At 35.4% G+C, this 12573-nt stretch overlaps 1 protein-coding gene and 1 long non-coding RNA gene across 5 annotated transcripts in view; one reads left to right on the top strand and one right to left on the bottom strand.

The window, feature by feature from the left end:
• The window catches only part of LOC309801597, a 207989-nt gene that overhangs the window by 70442 nt on the left and 124974 nt on the right, over nucleotides 1-12573 (top strand). The gene's annotated exons all lie outside the window — the stretch shown is intronic.
• Nucleotides 1-12573, bottom strand: part of NEK7 (NIMA related kinase 7) — a 136264-nt gene that overhangs the window by 81714 nt on the left and 41977 nt on the right. For all 4 annotated transcript variants that reach the window (XM_082616592.1, XM_082616595.1, XM_082616594.1 and 1 more), the window contains exon 2: nucleotides 3155-3239. In XM_082616592.1, coding sequence (XP_082472718.1) covers nucleotides 3155-3211 — 57 coding nt within the window. In that variant the 5' untranslated portion in view covers nucleotides 3212-3239. The remainder of the gene's footprint in view (nucleotides 1-3154; nucleotides 3240-12573) is intronic.

Here is a 12573-nt window from a genome sequence, read left to right as displayed (position 1 = left end):
TAATAATTATAACCTAAGTCCTGGTGATTATCATAATTAAAATTAATCCTCCCTTAGAATCACTCCCATAAATTCTAAAAATTGTGCTCTGATTATAATTGTTTTACATTTATCTTTATGATAAAAAGGGAATGTACCACAGTGCTCTTCACTCAATGATCAGAAATCAAAATACTCAAAAAATGTTAGCTGTAAACTTCCACTGTTTAAAATTAGTCTCATAGTAAAATATTTTAGTATTTTCCTATTTCTCTGTCACCATCTTTCATATAGTCTGAATTTTCTTTTTTAAATTAAGCTAAATCCATTGTTCCACCAACAGGAGTCCAACAGGATACAAATCTAGTCAAAACATCCTTTCAGTACTTTCTGGCTTTAGTAGAGGAATCAAAGGAAAAAGGGAAGGAAAAGGAAGCTGATAGAAAAAAAATTTCCCTAAGTTCAAGAGAATGACAATACACACAAAAAAATTAATAGAGATACATAAATCTCACACCCTAAAGCTTATTAAAAAGGAACTCACACAGTACTAAAGAAAAAGGAGCTCTCACAGTAATATGTGAGACCACATATTACACATTACGGGGTTAGAGTATTCATCTCAGAACAAGAAAAAGAAAGATATGCCAAGAATATACATCACTTGTCATTATACAGGGGATTGGTATTTGACACTTAGAAAGCTGACTTCGTTTTCTGTTTATGTCCAGACACGTATTAGCATCACAAAAGTAGGAGTCACTCAGCTAACCATATGTTGCCGTATCACCCCGTTATTCAGGCCAATGGTGTGGAACAAAACAAAAGAAGGTTGTCAGCCCCTAGCAGAGCCTGTCCTTTGCCAGCCTTTAAAAATCATGCTACTGAGAGCAGTAACATTTTTCAAAGACTTAATAAGCAATAACGCCTGTAAACTCTTGTCAGGTAATCTCACACCATCAGTCTGGACGCAGAGACAGGAAAAACCCTCCCTCTTTCACCCACCCCTGGGAGCAGCAGCAGGAGGCAGAGATGAAGGGAACTGTGTGAAAAGAGATGCAGAACCACAGACGTGGTTCTGAAATGTATGCTGCATGGTCCCAGGAAACCATGACTTTCCTGGCTGGTGAGTCAGTAGAAGGCAAAAATGAAAGTGCTCATTTGTTTTTTCCTTTGAAATTTAGGACTGTTCAAAACAGAATTTCAAAATCATGACATGAACTACCTAATTTCAGAAGTGCTTCTTTTACTGCCTTCACTAGAAACAATATAATATGGACCCATAGTATCTATGTATGTGTGTAAAACTAGCACTAAGATACGTCTGTATCTAATAGATAGAAACTGCTTACTATAATCTTGATAATTTATGATCATACACAAAATATAGATGGTAGATCTAAAAAAAAACAATCATCTTGAAATTAAAATATTGGCCTTACTCTAAGCTCTAAAGGGTCTCTTTTCTGAATACGGTACAGAGGATTCAGACGGGTGTAACAAAGAAAACAATGTAAAATTCAGTTGGGTAAAGGGTTAATTTAAACATGTTCATTTGAAGGCGTCCCTGGTTGGTTTCAATCACACATTCTTATTGAGACCCTGCTTCATGTGGGGAGCTGCAGTGTCACAGGGCATCCAAAGAAAGTAAGACACAGTATAAATCCTCAAGGAGAGTTTAACCCAACAGCAAAGATAAGGAAAATGCCTATGTAAAATGACACAAAGGCCTCAGAAATACCAGAAGAGACATACAAAGGATGCACCATCACGTTTCCAAGGAAAAAATATTACATTCACAAAATCAGAAAAAGCTTCATAGTGGAGATGGCATTTTAGATGGTCCTTAAAGGGTGGGCAGGATTTCAAAAATTGGAGAGGGGGATGAGGGTACAAGATGAATAAAGTCACAGAGGCAGAAAAGACAGTTTATTCTGCAGGCAGTATTTCCTGCACTGTGCCTCACAGACATGGATTCTGAGAGAAGCCAATAAATGTGCTTAAACAAAAAGGATCCCGTGTTCAAATAAGTCTGGAAAACACTACACCCCAAAACCCCCTCCAGGAAATTCACAGTGCACCCTAATAATACAGGGAAGGCTCTGAGAAAGTACTGTCATGAAGCAGCTGTGTAAATCCAAGTCTCCCAAACTTATCTGACTACAGAACTCATTTGAAAGAACATCTATAACAGACCAATTACAAGTACTGAAGTTGAATCTGTGATTTTAAAACTCCCAACAAACGAAGTCCAGGACCAGATGGCTTCACAGGCGAGTTCTATCAAATATTTAGAGATGAGTTAACACCTATCCTTCTGAAACTATTCCAAACAAACTGCAGAGGAAGGAACACTCCCAAACTCATTCTATGAGGCCACCATCACTCTGATACCAACACCAGACAAAGATACCACGAAAGCACATCTACCAATTCTTCATTTCCAGAAATACGATCAAGCAAAACTCGGACAAGGCTAGCACAGTAAATCTGGGACACTGTAGAAGGTCTCCAACACCAAACTGAAAAAACATGGTATTTATTAACAACAACAACAAAAACCAACTGCTGCCTCTGGCAGGGATGAATGTTATTTTAGACGCGTCATCATACATCGGGCTTTAGGGCAAGCATCCACAGAGAACACAGCATCCAAGGTAATTAACTTCTATAGTGTGTGTACATGTTCTGCTGAAGCATTCCTTTAACTTCATTTCATGTTATAAAAAAACGAGCAACTACGTAACAGGGGAAACACATTGCTACTCAGAGAAAATAAGAAAAGTGACAGTAACAGAAGGCAGTCGTGGGCAATGCAGGACCAGCCAGAGCAGAGACAGGCACTAGACACACAGGCGCCGCCTTGCCTTTTCTCTTCCTCTCTGAGCCAAACATTAGCTCCCAAAGCCTGTAGGTCATTCAATTCAAGTTAAAAGCTAAAGCTGCCCCCCCTCTTTTTCCATATTTGTACATGAGAAGTAAATATTCTAAAACAGTATTTTATAATAGAAACAATCCTGATTGAAGCTTGGAAATTCATAACTAGCATTTTTGGCTACTTTATTTCCTAAAGGGACTATTCATGTACTACTTCCTTCCTCACTGCATGTACATCTATGTCTACACACACACACACACACACACACTTACGGCTGCATTTATTAGAACAAATTACCTGCGGTTGGAACTGAGGAACAGGTGGCCCTTGCATCCCTTGTGATTGCTCATCCATCGTCTGAAGCAACAGGAACTTCAGAACTCTGTAAAAATGTAAAGTTGAAATTTAAATAATGCAATCATTACCAATACATACTTGAGATGAACCTAATGCTTCAAAAATGTCCATTAAGACACTCCATACTCTTATCTGCCATTTGCTAAATCCAAGCTCTGCTTAGCTAACACAAATATTCACTATCTCAGCTAATTCTTATCAAAAGTAGCATGTTATGCTTAGAAAATCCCGTTTTGTGAGATGAAATTCTCTCTTCTCCATTACATCTTATAGATCAAAGAAGCTTCCCCTCTCCCTCCCGGACTGAGAAGATAATCACCACGGTAAGCTTCCCAGAATTGTGGCTAACATTTTACATTCCTAAAATGCACTTCATCTTCATATTCTAAAAATGTTAGCACTTTTGTTCTTCGTGTCCAACTATAATGCTTACTGTGATTTTTAGGTTTAAACTTAAAAGTCCTGTCCTCTTATGAGGGTGTTTACTCTTTTATGCATATATTTTTTGTAATTACAAAACATCCACCCATTAATTCAGTAAACACAGACTGAAGACCAAGCATACGCCAAGTCCCGCACAAGGTTCAAGAACTGAACTATAAACACGGCCGACACCCCTGTCCAGGAGCCACTTCTGCACTGATTCTACACAACACCAAGTATCTCTAGGTTCTTCATAAGTGTAATTTTATAACTAAAATCTTGTGGGTTAAAAAACTAGGGTCCATTTAAATAGGATCGACAGAGAAATTAAAACACATTTTCACTTCATTATACCTTTTAAAAAGCAATAAAAATATTCTAGACATGGGTTATTTGTATTGCAAATATTTTTTACCATCTTGTAGAAAACCTTCCCAATGGCATCTTTTAATGAACTTATGAACAGAAATTCATAAATTTAATATGTTCTAATTGATCCATCTTTTCCTTTATGGTTAATGCTTCTGTGTACAAAATGCTTAATAATTTAAGAATTAGTTCCCTACTCTAAATTCTCATACATTATCTTTCAATGCAAGCTTTCTTGCTTTGCCTTTCATATCTAAATTTGCAACTGATCTGGAATTAAAGCTTTGTACAACATATGGTGAAGTCAATATTTAGTTTGTTTTCCCATATGGCTATCCAACTGACTTCACATCATATACCGGAAAGACTGTCCTTTACCCCACACCCCATTAGAGTGCTACTATATCATTCCCATCATATATCAAATGACTGCACACACATATATACTTAGCAGTGTATGGCGTAGGTTTATTATAAAGTCTTGTTACATGCTTAATCACATATATGAGTTTAATATAAATTTTAGAACCAGTCTTTTTGTTTCTGTTTTTTTAAAAAAAGTCTATTGAGATTTTGATTACAAGTACATGAACTCTATAGATCAATTTGGAGAAAACTGACATTTAATAATATTGGGTCTTCAGACCCATGAATACAGGATATCTCATTTATTTTAGGTTTAATTTCTTTCAATAATGGTTTTCAGTTTAAATACTGGTCTTTCACCTGGTTTTGTCAGGTTATTTCCTAAGTATATTATATTTTTTGATACTATTGTTAATGGTAGGTGTTTTTTATTTCAATGTTCTGATAGCATACAGAACTACAACTGATTTCTGTATATTGACCTTTTATCTTGCAAACTTGCTAAACTCTCTTATTGGTTCAAGTAGACTTTTTGTAGTTTCTTGCCTTATTGCAATGGCTAGAACCTCCAGTACAATGAATAGAAGCAGAGACATCATTTTCTTATTCCTATCTGAGGAGGAAAGCATTCAGCCATTTACCATTAAGTATAATGTAAGATGTACATTTTTCATAAATGCCCTTAATTTATCAGGTTGAGCTAGTGCCCTTCTATCCTTACTTTGCTGAAAGATTTTATAAAGAATAGATGTTAGATTTTTGTCAAATTCTTCCTCTGTGTCTGAGCTGATTATACATGTTTTAAATTGTTAAAATGTTGAATTTTGGTGGCTCATTTATTTTAAATTTTGAACATTCATTTTGGTGAACGCTAAGCCAGTATTCATTTCTGGGATGGACCCCATTTAGTCATGATATATAATCCTACTTATGTATTTTTGGATTCAATTTTACATAGTGTTGGATTTGAGGAGTGAGGAGAGGGAAGGAGAAAGAGAATCCCAGTAATGAATTAGAATACATTTTAGTATGAAATCTGAATCAGTAAACAATCAAGAGACAATGCTTTAAGGCTACACATTAAGGCAATATTGGTTATTTAAAATGTGTATAAGCAAAAAGGACACTTTTGCAAAAGGCAGTATAAATTAAACAGTTTTTCCAGCTTAGGAAAAGAAAAGCTATTACAAGCCAACTACACATCCAAAATGGTATCTTACAACTTAACTGCTATTGTTCTAATGCAGGACAGATTATTGCTCAAAACTGCACATTTCAGAACATCAAGAAATTTTCATTTTTTTGTTGCCTTTTAAGCAAGACAACATCAGAATAAAGACTTTTAAAATTAAAAAAAAAAAGAAATCTAAATCATGAAAATCAACATTTCACATCTAGTGTCCCACAGATAGTTTCCCAAGACACTTCATAAAAAAAAGGTTTCCTGGTCAAAGACCTCTGTGAAATACTACTCGCTATATGAATCTCTCTTAGAAAGTCATAGTAAATATTAGCTAAATATTACTAAAGGACCCAAGCAGGCCCACAGTGAAAAAAAACAACTTCACTTATATTTATGTGCTTATTTAAGCACAAAATGCTTTCTTTGTGTAACATATTTTAATATCCCACAGCTTGACCAATCCTGAGAAGACACTATGAGAAATGTTGTGCTAGATTATAACAAAGTGGGTTTCATCACACCTCCTGATGTGTGACAATGTCTAAGCAAATAAAATTATGAAGAAAAGAAGCCAAAGTAAAACAACAAAAAAGAAACATAAAAATCAAAGGAAACTTACAAGTGATTTAATCTAACAATCTGCATAACAGGGAAATCACTTCTACAGTATCCCAGACAGAGGTCAAAGAGCCTCTCCTTAGAAATAAAACTCTGTATGAAATACTCATATTGTACATAAGCTTAGTAATACAATGAATAATAACGCAACAAAATTTTCTTTGCATAATATCTAATACGGTTCCATTTGTCACTGGATTCTTAATGCTTTTACAAAATAAGAATATATCAGTGTTTGTATACTGATATAATATCATCATATTTCCAAAGGCCAAATATATTTATGTATTATCTCTTTCCACTAATCTCCTCACAAATGAAATAAAAACACATTTAATGTATAAATATGTTAAACATGCATTCAGTCTTCTAGATTATAATTTCCATGATACAGGGATCTATCTGTGTCATCCACAGCTGTACCCCCAGTTCTTAGGTCAATGTTTGGCACAAAATGAGTGCTGAGCAAATATTTACTTAATGAATGAATAAATGTATCTCTGTCATAAAAACATCAAATAATAATTGCTAGAGTTTAATAAGTCTAAAATCAATGGTGAGTAAAATTATGATCTAATTCAACAAATTTGTCAACCAATCTTCAATTAAAAAAGGCTGCCCAAAGAAGGTGCTGCCTGAATCGAGTTTTCAATAAGGAAGAGAAGTTCACAAGGGTTAGACGAGGCAATGAAGAAAGGAACCCTGGGAAAAGGAAAGGACACATCAAAATACCCAAAAGCAGAGCACAACATCTTATAAGTAAAATTAAAGTTGGCAGGTGGTGAGAGATAGCTGGGGGGAGTTAATAGCAGAAGGTTAGGCTAACAACATAGACAGCTGTCCACTCATGAGAAAGCTTTTACGATATTTACTTTATCCAGCTGGTATCAGAGAGCTAATGCTGGGTTTCAAGAAGCTAAGAGAGGGAAGTTCATTTTTTGAAATACAACCTTTCTTGCTGTGTGACAGAGCAGAGGGGCTCACAACCACAAGCAAGACTAGTCAACAAGCTACTACAACAGTCCAGACAAGAGGTGATAAGGGCCCTCACCAAGGTCTCTTACTTCACCTCAACCAGCTTTCAACACAACTATCTCACTTTCTGGAAATGTTCTGTGCCCCATATTCTCCTGGATTTTCTCCCACATTATAGCTATTTTTTCTAAGTTCCTTTTGCTATCCATGCTAATACATTCTCTCAAGTCAACCCATCCAGTCCCATGACTTTGATTACTAACCATGTATGATGACTCTGAAATTTCTCTCTACTACACGCATCTGTTCTGAGCTCTGAGCCACAAACACCAATATCCAAATGACCATCTGATATCTTCACAATTCTTGAATAGAAGATTCCATCTCCCATTCTTCAAAAAAAAAAAAAAAAAGGCAAGCTTCTCTAATCTTCATTATCTCTTTATGTGTATCACCATCTACTCAGTAGATCCAGCCCAAACTTCTTAAACTTTTGGGTCATAAAGGTTAACTGCAACGTGGACTGTCAAAACTTACCAATGAACTTTTGTACTCTGGAATGTGAAAATCCAATGGCCTCCCTTGCCCTCTAAATAGATCTTTTACTCATGCAATTTCTGTAACATCATGCACTGGTCATCTGGAAAATTTTAGTTCCCTTGGTTACTCAGATCCTCTATAAATGTTGACCATTTCATTATACAATATTCAAAAACACATTCATTAATATCACCACTAATCTCATCAGAAATCTTTAAATACCAGGAAGATGCCAAGGACAGAGTGATGAATATAATTTTTCCAAAATTCCAACTTTCACTTTAAAAGTTCGAATTTTATCATTAGTAACAAACAATGTCACTTGTTTTCCCTTAAATGACACGCACTTAATTTTCAAGAAAATGTCTACAAAACACCTAGGTCTGAATGTCAGTTGCTGTTTCAAGTGAAAACGGTGTCCCATGAAAACAGTAGCTGTCAGGTTGCTCCTCCAACACCTGAAGAGAGGCTTTTCTCAAGACAACTTTGATTTGCTGCCATGGTGCTTAAAGTCTACTTTCCATTTCATCGCACATATTAAGGGACTTGTACTCAAAGGTTGAAATGTGATAAAAATAATACTCTTTAACTGCTTCATCAAGTACATTTTAAAATGAAACTCATACTTTTTAGTACTATTCCATATGGGTAGAGAAGACAAAGACTAGTAGTTTGGTATTGCCGCACTGATTCAAGCTAAGGCATCAGTGCTTTTACAAATAATGTCTTAATATTATAAAAATCATTTGCTCTTGCAGACCACATGAATGAACCTCAAGGACCCCACCCAACCCCCAACCCTCACCATCCCCAGAAGTCGAAAGACCACACTTCCAGAAGCTCTGGTCCAGTCAAAAACCTAGAATTCATCTGTGATTCTTCCCTCCCCCTCACCTCCCTGCTCCCCATTCCAACACACCAGAAAGTGCCATTTGTTCTATTTCCAAAATAAATCTCAAATCTGTCCATGCTCCTCTATTGCCACTAAAACAACCCTATAAGGTGTCATTATATCTCTGACAGAGATTACTCTCGTAGCCTAGGAAGTGGTCTCTCTTCTTCCACCATTCTCTTCACAGTGGGATTTCCGATCTTACGGAAAAACCCAAACGAACTTTTTGGCCACCCCAATATTTTAAAAACACAAGTCACTTCATGACACTCCCATTACTCTTGGACTAAAATCCCAGCTCCTTGCCAAATACGGCAGGGCCCTGCAAAGGATCTCCTGCCTCCCTCTCCCACGTCAGGGCATCCTAGTCTCTCTCACTAACGACCTGCCATCAACACGAAAACCCCTCTGCTCTTGAAACCCTGTAAGTCTTTCCTGGCTTCAGGGCCTTTGTACGCTGTCCCTACCTTAACAATCCTCTCCAAAGTAGGACCCAGCCCTCCCTGTTGACCTTTCATATCATCACCCTTTCGTTCCTATGGAGCAATTATAACAATTTATAATTATCTTGTTCATTTTTTAACTTGTTTATTGTTTATCTCCTCTGCTATAAGGCAGGTAACATAAAGGCAGGACCTTATCATTTTGTTCCCTGCTGTACTCCCCCAGCAAGAACCTGGCACATAACGGGCACCCAATAAACATCTGCTGAATGAATGGAAAATCAGGAATAGAGGACAGATTTTACAGTGGCTTGTGTTTAGACGTGTACGACTTCTGACTGATTAGCAAGTTAAAGGCAACTCCAAAAGTCATCATTAGCTTGGAGGACACGGGGCACGGTAGTAGCACCATCCAAACTAGACTGATAGAGAAGAAACCAGAATATGGTGGGTGTTAGGAAGAGCAGGGTACAGGGTGAAAATGATACAGAAAAACCTAACTGTGAGTTATTAGGAGAAAGGCCATATATAAAAAGTTCATAACAGCCAAATTTTGCCAAGTAGAATCTTTAGGAAAGGGGAATTCAATACACTGTCCTGTAATTCTCATATCGATTATTTTTATTAGCTAAAGCTCTTCAATGTGTTTGAAAACAGTTCTCTTTTTTAAAATGGAAGTATAATTGACTTACAGTATTATATTAGTTTCGGGCATACAACACAGTAATTTGATATTTTTATAGAATATACCCCATACAAAGTTATTATAAAATATTGACTACAGTCCCTCTGCTGTACATTATATCCTTGTAACTTACTTATTTTTTACCTAGTAGTTTGTACCTCTTAATTCCCTTTACCTGTCTCCCCCTCTCCCACCCCTCTCCCCTCTGGTTAACTATTAGTTTGTTTTCTGTGTTTGTGAGTCTGTTTCTGCTTTGTTATATTGGTTCATTTGTTTTCTTTTTTAGATTCCACATACAAGTGAAAACCTACAGTATTCGTCTTTCTCTGTCTTTATTCTGTGTCTATATAGCTTTATTCTCTATAGCTTTATTCTGTGTCTATAGACATCCTCAATGAATTAATTATTTCTTACAGAAACTGCCTTAAAATCATACATTTCAAAACACTAACCTGATTTTTTGGTCAATTATAAAGTACAGTACTAAACATATGACAGAATAAAAAAGATGAGACAAATATGCATTGATATTTATAAGAAAATCATTTTGTGCATTTTATTTGTGATCATGATTTTGGTCAAAAAAGTTATAACTAGACATTAAATAAAAAAATTTTAATTATAGTCAATATTAAAGAATGCTTAGCCAAAGAAAAATATTTCCTTCATTCTGCAACAAAAATTACTTAACAATAAAGACTTAAAGGTCAGTCAATCTTGCAATCTTTCAATTAAACTTCTAACTTAAAGCTTAAAGTAAATGCAATTCAACTAACAATGGGTATGTATAGATTCTATTCATTAAAAATCTTTCTCTTTCTGTTTCCAAACATATATTTTGGTAACTTCATCATTCTATCCAGTTTCTCAACAATCAGTTTTGACACAGTACTAAATCCTAAATATTGAACTATGTACATACCAATCTCAAGAGATTTCAGATAAACAATGATCAACCATATCGTTCCTTATCTAACACATACTTTTCTATATTATTAAAGACTCCGGAAGCTACTTCCTGCTACTCATTACAGAAACTTTTTAAAAGTATTCTCAACAAAGGAAAAAGTTAAAAATGGCAATCCAAGTATAAAATAATAAAATTATAGCACTGGAAAAGAAGCAGTAGAATATCTAATTCTAGTTTAAATCTAGCGCTACAGTTTCATTCATAAAGCAGAATGTTCTGTCTTATTTTTGTTAATAGTTATAGGCACAAATAAATGTACATTAGAAATAAATATAAAAAATGTTGAATATCACTGATAAAGAATACAAATTTAAGCAACAATGAAATAGTATACACCTGATAACCTTTCAAAATGACACATATTTAAAAATTATACATAATGCTTACATACGTGTAATAACCTTTCTAGAAAGCAATACGGCAATAAACATTAATAATCATTCATACACTTTTACTCAGGACTCTCAATCCCACAACTCTATCCTAAAGAAATAAATCTGCAAGTGAATTTTGGATTACATACAAGAATGTTTATTAAAAAGCATTTATCATAAAGGAAAACTAGGAACAACATAATGGTCCAACAATATGAAAATGTCTAAATAAATTACAGTAAACATATAAAATAGAACCCTAGACTGACCAAATGTTTATTAAAAATTGTAATGACATTTAAAGATGTACCCAGTATAATGTGAAGTGAAAAAAGCAAGATTTGGAGACAAATTTCCATGTTATATGTACTCAAAGTATACTGTTCTTATCACTAACAATTAGATAATTGTGTCGTGATTTGTTTAAGCTAACTATCTTGCCAAAATATCAGCCAAGTAAGGGTAGGAAATTATCTGTTTTATACATCACTGCATCCCCCTGGTGGCTGGCACAGAGTTAAACATATAGCAAATATATAGCCATCTATGATTCTAACATGAATTCATTATATTTTAAATCAAAAACAGGAAGTTGCCTAATAGAATAAAATTATCTTTAAGAAAAGCACATTTATATACACATATGGGTATTAAAAACAGTACAGGCAAACGTAGCTTCCATAATAGCAAAAAGATAATTCAGACCAACCCTCCCCTCTGAGGGCAATTAGTTACACAAAAGAAATATTTTTCAATCTGCTTGAATGCATCATGGAGCTGTGGAAATAGGAAAGAACTAAAGGACCAGTGCCTGAGGGATGAAGGAAACCAAGGAGAAGTGGGTCTAATATCTGGGCATTTTTTGTACTGCCTGTGGAGGGGCAGTTATGATGCCAAGAGGCTGTACAGCACTTCCAGCCTCTTGGGACTAGAGAAAGTGTAGTCCACAGCTCAACAAGGGGCTGTGGCAAACAGCCTCACAATTTGGGTTGGGACCTTGAAAGCCTTAACCCTGGTAAACACACCTTCACAATACTAAATCATCTGAAATCCTGAAACTGGATTGAGGTCATCTCTGATAGCTAAAACCCCCAGGCACCTGGCAGAAACACATGAAAATACACTCTGGAGAAAGAGAATCTCTTAGGTTTCAAATTACTGCTACAAACAATTCTACACATATAATCTCCAATGCATAATAAAAAATAACTAGGCACTCTAGCAAATAAGAGCACATGAACAAAAATCAGCAGAGAGAAAAGACAGAATGAAAATGCTCTCAGACAGAAGGTGGAAGATGCAGGAAGGAATCATAAAGGCAATGGCAGACATTTAAGTAAGGATTATTGGCATGAACCAATAGATAAAAGTGATTGTAGAGTTAAAAATAAATCTAGAATTGAATACATGAAAACCAATATATAAATAGAAGGTTAAATGGAGATAAAGCATGTTAAGGTTCCCATTACAATGTGTGGAAAAAGGAAAGCACAAATTAGCCTTATCTTTATTCTTCTAGTC

Source organism: Mesoplodon mirus (genome assembly GCF_964341445.2).
Source record: "Mesoplodon mirus genome assembly, chromosome: 3".
Taxonomy (NCBI): domain Eukaryota; kingdom Metazoa; phylum Chordata; class Mammalia; order Artiodactyla; family Ziphiidae; genus Mesoplodon; species Mesoplodon mirus.
This window is presented reverse-complemented; position numbering and strand designations above follow the sequence as displayed.